The 16401-nt window shown below is 47.5% G+C and overlaps 1 protein-coding gene across 4 annotated transcripts in view; it reads left to right on the top strand.

Moving 5' to 3' along the window:
- The window catches only part of usp34 (ubiquitin specific peptidase 34), an 81541-nt gene that overhangs the window by 53675 nt on the left and 11465 nt on the right, over positions 1-16401 (top strand). For all 4 annotated transcript variants that reach the window (XM_079499221.1, XM_079499222.1, XM_079499220.1 and 1 more), the window contains 20 exons: positions 8-102; positions 443-615; positions 1023-1173; positions 1563-1641; positions 2034-2087; positions 2172-2267; positions 2398-2462; positions 2763-2838; positions 3299-3346; positions 3550-3615; positions 3769-3849; positions 10971-11056; positions 12170-12338; positions 12606-12680; positions 13235-13386; positions 13493-13646; positions 14303-14347; positions 15053-15157; positions 15390-15537; positions 15841-16145. In XM_079499221.1, the coding sequence (XP_079355347.1) occupies positions 8-102; positions 443-615; positions 1023-1173; positions 1563-1641; positions 2034-2087; positions 2172-2267; positions 2398-2462; positions 2763-2838; positions 3299-3346; positions 3550-3615; positions 3769-3849; positions 10971-11056; positions 12170-12338; positions 12606-12680; positions 13235-13386; positions 13493-13646; positions 14303-14347; positions 15053-15157; positions 15390-15537; positions 15841-16145 (2223 nt within the window). The remainder of the gene's footprint in view (positions 1-7; positions 103-442; positions 616-1022; positions 1174-1562; positions 1642-2033; positions 2088-2171; positions 2268-2397; positions 2463-2762; positions 2839-3298; positions 3347-3549; positions 3616-3768; positions 3850-10970; positions 11057-12169; positions 12339-12605; positions 12681-13234; positions 13387-13492; positions 13647-14302; positions 14348-15052; positions 15158-15389; positions 15538-15840; positions 16146-16401) is intronic.

Raw genomic sequence — 16401 nt, 5'->3', positions numbered from 1 at the left:
CCCTCAGGAATCTCTTGACGAGGTAACCATCAAGGACACTTTGGAGGGAGACAATATGTACACCTGCTCCCAGTGTGGCAAGAAGGTCCGAGCTGAGAAACGGTGAATATAGACAACATACTTTCAATTGAATGCTTTATTATTAGCTAATTAATGGCCTAGCAATCGCTAGTAACCACCTACAGTACCAACCACCATGCACAGTGCAGATTCAAATGGACTGCAGATTATTATTGACATTCCTTTAATATATCAAACTTCAATCAATTACAACTTAATACACATATTGTTCTTTATCTTTTACAGTATCTTCTTTCAGTTAGGCAACAGTCTTCCAGAACGGCTCTAAGTTCTGCTGGACTCTTGTGTGGTTGGAAATGAATGGATCAGATTTTGTTGATCACACGTTGACGTTGCGTTCATTTCGTTGCGTTCATTTCAGGGCATGTTTCAAGAAGCTTCCGCGCATTCTGAGCTTCAACACCATGCGTTACACCTTCAACATGGTGACTATGATGAAGGAGAAGGTCAACACGCACTTCTCCTTTCCCCTGCGCCTCGACATGACACCCTACACAGAGGACTTCCTCATGGGCAAAGGAGAGCGCAAGGAGGGTATGGACATAAGGCTAACCCTGTCTACAAAGCAAGAATATTAGCATATGTAATCCTATGAAACACTGGTTGTGAATGTATTGGTTCTATAAAGAGTTCCAGATGGCCAGAGATGGTGTGAAACATATTTTCTCATCGTCTCTGGCAGTCTGAAGCCATGAAATGCCACACCTTTTTGTGTGATATGGGATTGTTTCAGTTAGTGCTTCTGTCCTTTCCAGGTGTCTCCACAGTGGCCTGGTAAAAACCTATATACTTAATTTGATGGGTGTCTCCCAGGGATCTATCCTGGGCCCCCTCATTTTGTCCTTTTACTCCAAATCTCTTTGCCAACCAACAACACATTGTGATCTTGTAGACTGGCTAATTTGGGGGGGATGTTTGATTTAGAGTTTTCATATTTCCAGGATTCCGGGAGGAGGGCGAGGCGAAGGTCACGGAAAGCTACGAGTACGACCTCATTGGAGTGACGGTGCACACGGGCACGGCCGATGGCGGTCATTACTACAGCTTTATCCGAAATATCGTCAACCCACATGCCTACAAGAACAACAAGTGGTGAGCAGATACAGTCTACCATTCATTGTCAATGTAAGCCAGCGACATAAAGATGCATCCGATGTTTGTACAGTAGCTGCTGCAAAAGATACAAAGCTACACAGCTACAAAGATGAACTGGCTTCTACTTCAGATACAAAGAGTACAAAGTGACAAATATGCTGTAAATCCTTTTTGCATCTGCCCGTGTGAACGCTGCATGATGGTTAATTTCATAATCTTCTATAAAGCTGTATAATTTTGGATTAGTCCATATTTAAACATTAGACCTTGTTGATTTGGTTAATGTGTTTTTATTTATTTTTAATTTTTTTAACACAAAGTGGTGAAACGAATAGACTGCTTAATAATACGTTTAATCTCTCCAACCCCCACCTCTAAAACTCCAGGTATCTGTTCAATGACGCTGAAGTGAAACCCTTTGACTCAGCCCAGCTCGCATCTGAATGTTTTGGTGGAGAGATGACGGTAAGAGCCAACACCAGAGAGAATAAAACGTATAGTGTTAGTATGACATTGGGTTGGATTGCATACGTGTGTGTGTGTGTGTGTGTGTGTGTGTGTGTGTGTGTGTGTGTGTGTGTGTGTGTGTGTGTGTGTGTGTGTGTGTGTGTGTGTGTGTGTGTGTGTGTGTGTGTGTGTGTGTGTGTGTGTGTGTGTGTGTGTGTGTGTGTGTGTGTGTGTGTGTGTGTGTGTGTGTGCGCGCGCATTTCATATTACTGTGAGTTAATCATACTGCATATGGTGTCTGGTTATGCCTTCATTTGAAACCCTCCTCAAAAATGTTTGGATCTGTTATGCTACTGTTTGTTGTAGATCCAAATAAAAGTATTCAAATGTGTGTGTGTGTGATCTTTCAGACTAAAACGTACGACTCCGTCACTGATAAGTTCATGGACTTCTCTTTTGAGAAGGTGAGCAGGGTCTTTTTATTCTCTGTATGTAAATGCACTTACTTTTCATGAGAGTTTTATTGAACATGACCTCATTCTGTCCAGACACACAGTGCCTACATGCTCTTCTATAAGAGGGTGGAGCTGGAAGAGGAGAATGGCAAAGACTTTAGTTTTGATGTTTCTCCTGATTTACTTGAGGTAACTTTGGTTCCATTTTCCCCTCTTATTAGTTGATCCAAGAAGCATTCCTTTATCGATGTGTCAAAAACAAACTGAATTCGGACATGAAATAATTAATTGTTTGTGACCTGCCCTAATCTCTTTTCAGTGGATTTGGCATGACAACATGCAATTCCTACAGGACAAGAACATTTTTGAGCACACATACTTTGGGTAAGCAAGGACTCTAATAAATAACCTGTATTATATGTAAATATATAACATATTTATTTATTTGTGTAACTGATCAACCTTACTCTAACCAGGATTTTAAAGATATGTTTTATCTACAAACATCTAATTAGAAAGGAGTGCCCAGTGGAATGCATATTATCTGCCAGGCCAGGTGGAACTCCCTAAACTCCCTATTGCCTTTGGTGGCCTGGCAGAGATAATAAAGCAAATTATTCAAATCAACTACACACAGCAGACATCTGTGGCTCCTTGTGTGTGACGATTGTGATTGCGTTGCAGGTTCATGTGGCAGCTTTGCAGCAGCATTCCCAGCACTTTACCAGATCCCAAAGCCATCTCCCTTATGACCGCTAAGGTTAGTGTCCTGGACCACTTGGCTATAATGAACGCATCGTGACGTGTTATACTGTAGATCTAAACAGATTTTGAATTTATAATATACGCATCTTTTTCTGGGGATCCCCTGGAACCCCCTTCAAGGACCCCTGTATGGTCAGCCGTCTTTTAGCATGTTGGATAGATGTTAAGCATGGATGTCTGAATCCAAACTGTATGCAGTTTAACCATTTAAGCTCCATTTTATTCTTCATCTTATGATGGTGTGGTGTGAGAAAAATTGCAAATCTACAAGCTCACAATGTATTTCGACATTGTGGATCACACTAATTTCACAGAAAAGTCGAAGGTGGTTAAGGGTTGTTGTATGTGGAGTGTTTCAGCTTTACAGAGTTTCTCTGTGCTTTGGATCAGAAAACCTGACGTAAATCTGAGAAAAATAAATAACACTGCTTTTATTGTCTTCATTTCGATCACAGCTGAGCACATCGTTTGTCCTTGAGACTTTCATTCACTCCAAGGAGAAGGTAATGAACACACAGCCTTTCAGACCCTACAGTCGATGCACAATCAACATTGATCAACACCTTTCATAATAATAATAAATAAGTCATGAATGCAAGAGAGAAGAATTAATAAAAAAAAAGAAAATTATCGTTTTTTCATTTTTGCACACCTGCTTTATTCAGTACCTGGACCTACTATAATTGAGTTGTTGTTTTGTCTACAGCCCACTATGCTGCAGTGGATTGAACTCCTCACCAAACAGTTCAATAACAGCCAAGCGGCTTGCGAGGTAAGGCAACGGCTTCAAAAACCCATCCGTAACTGTGTTCATCCTTGTAATAAATGTGCTCTTAATGCTTCAATTCAATGATTTCCAGTAGCTTGGTGGCCCACAATGAACTACTGTGCAGTTAAACATTATCCTGGATATTGTGTGTTTCAGTGGTTTTTAGATCGTATGGCGGATGACAATTGGTGGCCCATGCAGATTCTCATCAAGTGTCCTAATCAGATCGTCAGACAGGCAAGTCAAACGAAAACTGACCGATTAGCCCTTTGCTAAGTCCCTCCCCAACCCGTCATTGTCCAATAGGCACGTTAGCAAGAGAGGAGACATGGCAAGCTGTCCTTCTCACCCATTGAGATGCATGTTAAATGACAGGATTTCTCCATAAACATAATCTATAGGTTACGAAGGTAACCCTGGTTAATTAAATAAACAAGCGAGGAAGCTCGCTATGAAGATTGCGTCTTCTGACGTGATCACAGAAGCATTCTAATACACTCACAGGCAATCCATTGGCTGGGTCTGGGACTAAGGTGCACCTTGACCACCCCCCCAGGTAAAGGTGATAAAGGTGCCAATAAACCAATTAGTCCCCACTTCAAACATGTGGAACCTTCTCATGAGGCATTGCCTACAAGAAGGGCGTTTTGGCGAGCTTCCTCGCTTGTTTATTTAATTAACCAGGGTTACCTTCGTAACCTATAGTTAATTTAAACTAAACTGCACGAGGAAGCTCGCTATGAAGACCCGATACACTCCCTTCTTGCCACCACAAAGTCTAGACTCACGGGTCCCGACCTCTGCCTGTAGGGTGACGGGAGCGAAAAACCACCCGGCTCAAAAAGCCGGCGGAAAAAGGAAGGAACCTCGGACCCAGGGCCACTCCACTCAGAGGCCCGACAGATCCAAACCTTACTTTGAAGCCACGCTGAGGACAGCATGCGCCACTGGCGCAGCCGTCACATCCAATCTGTAAAAATTGGCAAACGTCGAGGAGGATGCCCAGCTCGCAGCCGTACACACCTCCTGGATAGACACTCCCCTGGAGAGAGCCCAGGACGTCGCCATACCCCTCGTGGAGTGCGCCTTCACCCTTATGGGAGGCTGCAAACCCCTGGCCGAGTAAGATCGTTCTATGGCTTCCACTATCCATTGTGAGATCCTCACCTTGGATACTGCCTTCCCCAAGGTCTTGGGGGCCCAGGACACAAACAACTGAGTTGTCTTCCTGTGTGCCGCCGTCCTGTCCATGTAAGTTCGTAAAACCCGTACAGGGCACAGAGTATGCCTCCTCTCATCCTCTGCCGAGGAAAAAGGAGGAGGACAGAATTCCACCAGGTCCACCGGTATACAGGTGGTCAACTGGTTCTTAGGCACAAAAGCCGGGTTGGTCGTAATGACCACCCTCGTCCTGTCCACGGAAAAACGTGTGCACTCCTCGCTCACTGAAAAAGCGTGAATGTCACCGACCCGTTTAGCAGTCACCAACGCCAGCAGTAGCGCCGTTTTCAACGACAAAAACTGCAGCCCCACTGACGCCAATGGCTCGAATGGCGGTCGAGACAAGGAGTCCAAAACCAGCGCGAGGTCCCACGAAGGAACCATAGACTTCGGTACCTGGAGGAGGCGCATCGCACCAGCCATATACCGACGCACTAGAGGGTGCACCCAGACAGTGCCATTCCCGAATCCAACATGGCAGGCCGAAATAGCCGCCAGGTAGACCTTCAGGGAGTTGTAAGACAGGCCCTTGTCCATCAGACTCTGAAGGAAAGACAGAATCACTTTCACAGATGCCTGAAAAGGCACCGCCTGCGTCTGTAGACACCATTTCTCAAACGCACGCCACCTCCCGTCGTAGGCCTCCCTGGTTGACCGAGCTCTCGCACTCTGTATAGTGTCGATGACACTCTGCGGCAGGCCTTCCGCGTCAAGGTTCATCCTCTCACGGGCCAAGCCCATAGATCCAGGTCTTCCGGCCGTGGATGGAAGATTTCCCCCTTCGCTTGCGTCAGCAGATCCCTGCGCAGCGGGAGCTGCCACGGATGGTCGTAGAGGAGAGGTGATATCTCCGACCTCCAAGAGCCCCACCCTGGAGCTATCAGTATTACCGCTAGGCCCTGGGTTCTCACTCTCTCCAGGACTGGAGATATCAGGGAAATGGGAGGGAACGCGTACAGCAGACTTCCGGGCCAGACGTGCGCTAGCGCGTCTAGGCCCAGAGACTCCTGTCCCGCTATGGAGAAGAACTCCGGGCATTTCGCGTTCTCCCCCGAGGCGAACAGGTCCACTTGTGGTCGGCCGAACCTGTCCCAGAGCTGAGCTGCCACCGCGTCGTGTAGGGACCAGTCCGCATAGTGGCACCTCCCTCTGGACAGAAGATCCGCTCCCCTGTTCAGTATACCCGGGACGTGGGAGGCTCTGATTGACCTCAAATGTGTGTCGCACCACAGAGTCAGGTCTTGTGCTAGTGCATGCAGCAGGCGGGATCGCAGTCCCCCTTGCTTGTTGACGTAGCACATGGTCGTCGTATTGTCCGTCCTGACCAGGACGTGACAATCCTTGATGAGGGGTTCGAAGTGTCGTACGGCTAACCATACTGCCATCAGCTCTAGATAGTTGATGTGGGCGGTCCTCAGTTCGTCGCCCCACACTCCCCTGGCAGTTCTGCCCTCGTGGGTGGCGCCCCACCCAGTCATACTGGCATCCGTAGTGATGATCTTCCTCGACACGACCAGACCCATGGACACTCCTTCGGAAAGAAATGACCTGTCTCTCCATGGATGCAGCGCCGATATACACTCCGTTTGGACTGTAACCAGGCGATGACGGCGATCGTTGGGCACCCTGAGTGAGAGCATCCACCTCTGAAAAGGTCTCATGTACAGTCTGCCTAACCGTAACACGGTTATAGCGGAAGCCATGAGTCCCGCCATTTTCTGGCACGTACGAAAAGGGACCCTGCGTCCCACCTGGAACGAGCTCGCGCACTTCAGAACGGAAGTCATTCTGTCCTGTGACAGCCGAGCCGTGAGGGAGACAGAGTTCAGTGTTAAACCTATGAAGTCTGTTGACCTCGCTGGTATGAGCACGCTCTTTTCGTAGTTCAGACTGAAACCCAGAGACTGCAGGTGACTCACTACCCAGCTGGTGTGGAGTCGTGCCTCGCTTTCCGACTGCGCAAGCAGGAGCCAGTCGTCGATATAGCTCGCTATGCGAACTCCCCGTTGTCTCAAAGGGGCTATGGCCGCTTGAGTACACTTCACAAACACTCGGGGGCTCAAGGACATCCCGAAAGGGAGAACTAGGTATTCGTAAACCCGTCCTCCGAACCCGAACCGCAGGAACTTCCTGTGCGGCGGGTAAATCGGGACATGAAAATAGGCGTCCTTGAGGTCCACTGACGTGAACCAATCCCCTTTGCGTATCATGCGTAACAGTGCCGCATTTGTCAGCATCTTGAAACGAAAATCCTTCAGATATCGGTTGAGGGCTCGGAGGTCCAGAATAGGACGCATCCCCCCCCCCTTTTTCTTTACCAGAAAATACCGACTGTAGAAACCGTTTAGGCTCTGATCTGGAGGTACTTCCTGAATGGCATTCTTGGCCAGCAGGGAAATTATTTCGTTTCGCAAAATGACGGCTGCCTGTCCGCTTGCCTGAGAGAATATTATCTTCTCGAATGTGGGTGGTTCTGCGGAGAACTGCAGCTTGTAGCCTTTTCTCACGGTGTCCACCACCCAGGCGTGTGCGCCGCACTCTATCCATTTTGAAACGCACCGCGTCAGAGGATTTATTGTCAGCCCTACTCTTTTTTGAGTTAGAGTGGGTGCCTCCCGCGGCAGGCATTGTGTTACCTTGGTTAACACTGGCACCATGTTCAGCCGTGGTAAAACGGCGCCCCCTAGCGACGGGGCCATCAAACTGGCATGGTGCTTGTGCCTTTTTGCAGCGCTCTGATGCGCTGTCAAAATATCTGCGTTTCGTCCCACTGCCGCGGGTCGTTTCATTGACCTGCGTGGCAGTGGGCTCATACCCCGTGTGTTCTGGCAAGGATTCAAACATTTTGTTCCACACAACATTTTTATTTGAATCAGGGAGGGGGACAGGGGAGGTACAGTATGCAACGACATTTTTTTCGCAAAAATCGGTGCAACAACGCTCACTCTGTCGTCCGGTGCTCTCTGCGCTAGTGGCGTAAAGCCCGAGGCTACTACGCCGCCAGCGTAAGCTCTTCCCAGAACGTGGGGGCGGAGGGAGACGGATTGCATCAACGTCTCCCCGAGGCTCGGCGCAATGTCATTTACGCTGCTGCTTGTTGTTGTTGTGCGCGTGGCGTTGACGCTTCCGTCCCGCCGCCGCGGAAGGAGGCTGACCGTGAGGCCCGGTGTCCTTCTTGCGATCCTGCTGTGACTGTTGTCGGTGTTGGTACTGGCCTCCCGAAGCAGAGGGGGCTCTGGCAGCCGCTGGAGCCTTGAAAGGAGGCCTGGAGCCGCGCTCCCTCTCGTTGTCCCTCCGGTTCATAGAGCGGCCGTACGAGGATCTATTTCTTTTGTTACCTGGCGGAGGCTTTTTCTCCGTCGGCATGAAAGCCTGCGCCGCCTGCTTCTTTTTCTCTCTGTCTTCGTGTCTGGCCGTGAGATCGGCCACCGTGCCAGAGAAAAGATTGTCTTGCAGGATGGGTTGGTCCAGGAGAGAGGCTCTCTCTTTGGTTTCAGAGTGGTTTAGCCATCTAGCCCGTTCTAGTACCACTAGAGTAGCCATTGCCTTTCCCGTCATCTCCGTGTTGTACCTTGTCAGCGCGAGCGCCTCTTTATGGAGCCTCCGTAGCTCGTAGAGCTGCTCCAGATTCAATGCCTCTCCCGATGTTTTGAAAATGTGGGAGACAGAGCCCTGGAGTAGTGTGATGGCGTTAATGGCTTTCACGGAGCCCGTAAGCGTCGCGTATGCCTTCTTCACCATTGTGGACATGTCGTTTTCCTGTGTGAGAGCGAATTTCGGCTCCTTCGGTGGGGCGACTTCGGGGACATGCAGGAGATGAGAAGCCAGGAATCTGTCCATCTCGGGCAGAGATTCCAGACCCACTTTCTTCATGGCGACACAATCAAGCTCTTTCTTATGTGTGGGTAGAAAGGAGTGGGTGTAGGGGTGCTCCCAGGATTCACCGAGCGCCCCCGTGAAACCCTTAGCCAAGGGTAGGATCTGTTTGGCTCGGGGAGCGTCCGGATCCTTACCGAAATCATCCCAGGCCGTGTCCGTCGCAGCCGCCGCCGGAGTAGCTTCAGCTGGCCACGTTAGACCGCTGCGTTCAGTAGCCCTCTTGAAGACATCAATCAGCTCTGACTTGTCCATCTCGAGGACGACTCGGGACCGAGCAGGGGCTCGGTTCTGAACATCGGTCTGGGGTGCCGTGTCAGGCACGGCCGTGCTCTGTGGCTCGGTTACATCCGGAGCTGTTGTAGCCAGAGCCTCAGTCCCAGCCCGGGGCTCGGGCTCAGTCCGGGCCGCCGTCTGAGGCTGCATTCCTGCGATGAGAGTGGCTCTGAGGCGTCCCTCAGACTCCGATTCTGACTCACTCTCAGAAGAGCCCTCAGAGTAGGAAGAAGAGGAGCTACCGCTGGAGCTCTGGCTCTGATCTCCCTCCGAGGACTGTTCTTCATCGCCGGCGTGTTGCTCGACGGGGGAAGGACGATCTGAGCGCCTCGTACGTTGGCGAGGCGGGGAGTGCGGGATTTCGGCAGCCGCTGGAGCCGTAACCTCGTCAGCCAGAGCTTTCCTAGCTGCTTGTTTGGCTTTCTTAACCGCCCGCTTCGCGCGGGAAGTAGACGGTAGGTCGGCATAATCACCCTCAGAGTAACGAGCGGGGTCCAATGCGTCCCGTCTCTCCTCCGCCAATTGATCGGCCACCTCTCGGTCGTCTGCCGGTTCTGGTTGTCGGATGGCTCCGTCGAAGAACTGCTTAGCACGCACTAGCCTGCGGGTTATGATGCGTGCGTCGACGCCGTCACACAGGGAGCAGGCACCCGGGTTATGAACGGCGTCGAAAGCGTGCTGCAGGCCCAAACAACGGACACAGTCCTCGTGTTTGTCCTCGCCGGCCATCCAGTTGGAGCATGTCTCACAGTGCTTCTGCAGCACCGCGGGCTTATCGTTAGCCTTGCGACGTTGGTTTCTGCTCTTCCCCGACATCACTGCTTTGGCGTTCTGCAGGCCGTTAGCAGGAGTAGTACAAGGGGAGGGTAGCTTAGCGGGATGCTAACAATAGCTAACACCGGGCGTCCTTTTGCAGGAACCACGCTAAGTTGTTATTAGCTTAGCTTCAGCAGGCTTGTGGCTAGTCAGGGCCGTGTGCTGGCCGTCCAACTAGTAGCCAGCGTAGCTGTAGCTAGTAGCTAGCCTAGCTGTCACTAGAATATAGTGTAGCTGTAGCTGCTAGATTTATAATCAGGGCCGTTTGCTGGCCGTCCGATTAACAATAGAATTTTATAGTGCAAGGAAATTCTTAACCCCAAAGTCATGAACTCACCAGTGGTGCAGTTTGTGGAACCAGAATTCGCTCCTGTCCTAGTAAACTCAAACACACTGAAATCAAGACTTTGTAGCAATGCATGTGATCTTCATGAGAAGTTACACAGAAGTGGGGACTAATTGGTTTATTGGCACCTTTATCACCTTTACCTGGGGGGGTGGTCAAGGTGCACCTTAGTCCCAGACCCAGCCAATGGATTGCCTGTGAGTGTATTAGAATGCTTCTGTGATCACGTCAGAAGACGCAATCTTCATAGCGAGCTTCCTCGTGCAGTTTAGTTTAAATTAACAATCGTTTCAGTAGGAAGAGCTTCAAAATGTCAACCAGGCCTGCAGTAGGCTATGCACTGGACAAATGTGCATGACATTATTTCAGTACACTAGAAATACGAAATGTTAGAGGGTGAAACAGTATGCAACTCTTATTGCACGTATTGCCATCACCTGGGTGTGTCGGTCGTGTAACTTTCCCAACCTTAAGCTGTGTATGTGTTCAACAACACAGCCATGCAAAATAACACCTACAGCTACAGTATGGGGTGACGAAAGCTTGCCATCCTTAGCAACGGTTGCTAAACTATTTGGATTGGCATTGGACAGTCGCTTTCCTGAAATGTGCCTTTCAGTTTTACTTTACATATTTTCACTGTAATGTTACTATTACTCCTGTGCATATTTCTGGTTTCCTGTATGGATCTTAATGAGAGTATATTAAATGTAATGTGTGTGATTTATTCATTTAATTTTCATGGCATGATAGAAATGTACAGTTGGTGTTTAAAAAGAGAGTACAGACATTTTACACCGCTGTCCCTCTCGTATCGCTGCAGATGTTCCAGAGGTTATGTATCCACGTCATCCAGAGACTCAGACCTGTACATGCTCACCTCTACCTGCAGCCAGGCATGGAGGATGGGTAAGGATGGACACACGTGTTGCTTAGTTACCTAGTATTGCTTCAATGAAACTATGACATTTTTAATTCTTTAATTTGTATTCACCATACCTGTGGTGCATCTTGGAATGTATTTTAACCACTGAATTGTTCACTCATTGACTGCCAGATCTTCTGGCTGCATTTAGCCATTGCCAGCCTTTTTTCGAATTTGCTTACCTTTAGTAGTCACAGAATATTCATACTGTTGATAATTGGAGAGACGTTCACTGGGTGTTCGCAAGAAAAAAATAAAAATGATTATAAAGCTCAATAGTTAGTCAATTGAAAATGTAATGTGGTCGCGATACAGGAAGAGGAGTATGAGCGCTCTAGAAAACATGGAAGCGGCGAGTTTTAGCAATCATGTGATTTCCTTGTTCCTGGCTTCATTCACAAAGGGGAAAAACAACAAAAACATCACATCGCGATGCATTGTGAGTAGATCTGCCAGCTAAGTGGTGAAATGTTACCCAACATGACTATGCCACTAGAGGTGTGCAGTATGACTGAATGTTGTCATGTCTGTGATAATAGTTGGCTGACAGTGATACACACAGAGGGAGCCATGTCTCACCCAGTGGCCATGCGTTTTGGACACTTGAGAAAGTGTCATGCTCCAACAACGTTGCTGAAACACACTTAAGGGTTAAGTGACAATAGTCTATAATTGTTTAATCACACTGACTAGAGAGTATTGGTTAGTAATTGTAGTAGTTTCTTGACTCATGGGAACTTAGCGGTTATGTATGCATTGACAACACTTCCAGTCAATTATTACTTGCACCAGCTGCTATGACCACTGACCACAGGATAGATAGCTGACTATGAGGCAACTCACGCAGTTCTAGACACTGAGCACTAGGCTCTGACGGACGTTCTGGCAGTGACCATAAAGGTGTCACCTGAGTCTGACATTCAGATGATTTGACCTGAAGGCACATTGCACCAATACATGTCACATACCTTTTTAAAGAAGGCCAGAATCAGAGTGTGTGGACTACTTGCATCTATATTCTGACTCCCGTCATACCCATTTGCCCAGACCATTCATCCTAGTCACTCTCTCTTCTTCCTGTCTCTGGGTTTCTCCAGCTCTGATGACATGGATGGACCGGTGGAGGACATTGGCAGTCGCTCTTGTGTGACACGCTTTGTCAAAACGCTGCTATCAATCATGGAGCACGGAGTCAAGCCCCACAGCAAACACCTCACAGAGTACTTTGCCTTCCTTTACGAGTTTGCAAAGATGGGGGAAGAGGAGGTGGGTTGGTGCTCCTCAAGTACAGCAAAATTGAAAATGTTATCAGAGTTGAGGGACAAATAAAGATATGATGTACTTGAAAATTAAGTCTTTCTTACTAGTTTGAATTGATTTGAATTGGAGCTCACATTCTCAAAAAAATTAATGAACTATGAATTAAATGTGGATAGAAAGCTGTTTCTACAAAGACACCATTTGTGATAAATAGTATACGGTATAAGACTTTGACTCACTTGATGTCTAAATGTGTTTTTAAATGTTCCACAGAGTCAGTTTCTACTGTCTCTACAAGCCATCTCTATCATGGTGCACTTCTACATGGGAACAAAGGGTCCAGAAAATGTAAGTTCCAAGCCTACTGTATAAAAGTTTTGAAAAACACAAGCATACGTGTGGCTTTGCACACAAAATGCTGGAAGTTATTATCCCTTGGTCTCTAAAAGTGCATTACATGCGCCTTCATATAGTCATTCAGAACTTCTGATGGGCGGTCTCAAAACTTTAGCAGAACTCCTGCACCCCCAGATGTCCTGACTCGGCCAACTAGTTCGGAAAGCCCGAAACGTCTTTTCTTTTTTTTGTGTTGAATTTAAGCCTGTGTGTTCCCACCAGTCATGGAATGTCAGGAATATCATGAAGTTTATAGAGACAGAAATTGAGTGAGGGGCAAACCCGTCCTCTCTGAAAGGTTGCAACACATGTCTCCAGCTCGAATCAAACTGAGGAGATTGTGATTATATGAGCAACACATCACACCCAGGGTCCCAGGGTGAAGAAGATCCCAGCCCTAAAATCTAGTGAACGGTTTCTAACCTATAACACAAGTATGGGTTGGTTTTTCCATGGGTTTGTATTCCATGTGACCGTATGTGCGTGTCCTGACTCCTCCCCGTCAGCCGCAGGTGGAGGTTCTGTCTGAGGAGGAAGGAGAGGAGGAGGACGAGGAAGAGGACATCCTGTCCTTGGCAGAGGAGAAGTATCGTCCCGCTGCTCTGGAGAAGATGATCGCCCTCATCGCCCTGCTGGTGGAGCAGTCCCGCTCAGAGAGGTACAATCTTTACATGGATAGATCACCTACTGTTAATTTACACCCTTTAACCCATTAAGACCTCTAAATGTTTTCCTGGTCACCCAACCTCCATTGTTTTCCCCAGACATTTGACACTGTCTCAGAGTGACATGGCGGCTCTGACCGGTGGGAAAGGCTTCCCCTTCCTCTTCCAACACATCAGGGACGGCATCAACATCAGACAGACCTGCAACCTCATCTTCAGCCTCTGCCGCTACAACAACCGCCTGGCTGAGCATGTAGGTTTACTTTCTCTACACACACACACACACACACACACACACACACACACACACACACACACACACACACACACACACTTGTGTTACTATCCACAACATCAAGAGCAATTTGTTGTTTGACATATTTTCTCATTTTCAACCCTAATCCCAACGCTCGAATGCCTAATCCTAACCCCAAACTGAAGCTTGTTCTAATTGTAACCGTAGCTCAAAGAAATTGCCATGGCCATTATAATGACCACTGCCCTCAAGAGGGCCTGAAAAATGTCCCCATGAGTCACATTTGTCTTGTTTTACTGTCCTTGAGTTTTGACCCCACATGGAGGGTACTACAAGCACTCTCGCTCTCGCTCTCGCTCTCGCTCTCTCTCTCTCTGTGTGTGTTCAAGTCTGATATATATATCCCACCCTTTTCACATTGGCCTGTTATATAGCGCCATCAGGAGGCCACAACCTGACATGCCCTGGTGGAGACCTGTGCCCCGAGGGGCACTTTATCTAGTTTTTCTCTGTACACCAAATCTCTTCGCCGAATATAGACGATATACAAGCTTGTGTTGTGAGCAGAATGTTATGACCTGTCCAGAATTGGGACGCTAGGTTTGGATGTTGATGGTATTTGATATTAACTCATGTACTTATTTCCATTGCAGATTGTGTCCATGCTCTTCACTTCAATAGCAAAGCTCACTCCTGAGGTAAGCATAGTTCTATAAAAATAAATAAATAAATAAACAGTGACGGTTTAGTGATCAAACACATCCAGCTGTGATGTCAGTATATTGCTTCAAGCGTAAATGTCGTCTGGTGGGAATATAACACGGTAGCATGATTCATGTCGTTTGTTGTACTGTTGTTGTTTGTCTCGATGTTTGAATGTTTATGGACCACAATAGAAACAAGCCTTTGGCTTTTTTGTGATTATTCAATTGGCTTTTTTTTACGTACTGCAGGTACTTTGAAACTGTTGGTAAAATATATGATAATTGTTATCGCATGTTCCATAGATGACTCATCGTTTAGTGACTTCTTAAGTTCTTACTAGTGTCGTGTGTTGTTGCTGATGTAGAAGTTGGAGCAAATGTCTCTGTCGGGGGGGGGGAACGTCATATGTCCAAAACAGTTACTTTTCAGGATTAAAAAAAAAGAAAAGTGGAAAAATAGCAGATCCAAATGTGTTGCGCCACGTTTCGAGCTTGTGGATCTGCTACTTATTATGCTTTTGTGTGACGCTGTACAGTAGTATGATCAAGTAGGGCGTTAAGTTATGAACAAACGGCAACCATATTCTGCCATATTGATCAGTCGGCACAGGATATAAGAACATCAGCTTAAATGACATTTTTTGACCTACTTTATCTACTTGTTCTTCATCGTTGTGTTGTGTTTTGTTTTGCCGTCAGGCTGCCAATCCGTTCTTCAAGCTGCTGACCATGCTGATGGAGTTTGCTGGTGGACCTCCAGGCATGCCTTCCTTCGCCTCCTACATCCTGCAGAGGATCTGGGAGGTATGGCACTTACTATTAAGCATTTATTATTTATGGTCACGATGCGAAGTTCAGTAAAAAAGAATTGCCCACATTTATAGGCTACTACTCTATGTTCAGAGACTGAATGGCCTGACGTGGTCTGATTCACATTCACCTGACGTCTGATTCACATTCACTTTTGATAAATGCACCAAAAGCTTAATGGCCACGAATACAAATGTGTGTTTATTATTTGTTTTCTTCTCATCAGGTGATTGAGTACAACCCATCCCAGTGTCTGGACTGGCTGGCCGTGCAAACGCCCAGGAACAAGCTGGCACACAGCTGGGTGCTGCAGAACATGGAGAACTGGGTGGAACGCTTCCTGCTGGCACACAATTACCCCCGCGTCCGCACATGTAAGAAACCTTATTTATACTCCAACAGGTAGTTGAAATAAGTTCTCTACAAAAAAAACAGCTGTGCTGATAAGATGGCGTCTTAGCAGAGCAGAGCCAGCTAAGTGGCTAGGGTAGCAGGACTCTGTCAGACGGTGACCCATGTATTTCCAGGATAACGGAGAGATAACACTTGCAGAAAGGTTATTTTGAGAGCTAAATGCCCCACAATATGAATACATTTGTATATGTTTTATTTTGATGGTAACTGTCGTACGTGTGGTATTTCTTCTGAACCCCCGTCTCTCGCCTCTCCTCCCTCAGCGGCGGCGTATCTCCTGGTCTCCCTCATCCCCAGCAACTCCTTCCGCCAGATGTTCCGCTCCACGCGCTCGCTCCACATCCCCACACGAGAGCTGCCGCTGTCCCCAGACACCACCGTGGTCCTCCACCAGGTGTACAACCTGCTGCTGGGCCTGCTGGCGCGTGCCAAGCTCTATGTGGACGCCAGTGTGCACGGCACCACCAAGCTGGTTCAGTACTTCAGCTTCATGACCTACTGTCTCATCTCCAAGACGGAGAAGCTCATGTTCTCTGGATACTTCATGGACCTCTGGAATCTCTTCCAGGTGAGAATCTGGAAGTCATTGTCTTTTTTTTTTACCCCAGTTTGGCATGCTCAACTCTAGATCTTTTCAAAAGGACTAGAGTCCTATTTTGGGCATGTCATTATAGGCAACGTTTTTCAACATTTTTAAGAACCATTAAATGTAGACTTGGCCAATTTGGAGTTGGATTTAATTCAGCCTTTCATTAGTGTAATATCATTACTATATTAACCCATTAAGACCTGACGCTGATTCTATAAATGCCTTCTAAATTGGA

Source organism: Electrona antarctica (genome assembly GCF_951216825.1).
Source record: "Electrona antarctica genome assembly, chromosome: 4".
NCBI lineage: Eukaryota > Metazoa > Chordata > Actinopteri > Myctophiformes > Myctophidae > Electrona > Electrona antarctica.
Note: the sequence above shows the minus strand (reverse complement) of the source record. Positions and strands in the feature narration are given on the sequence as shown.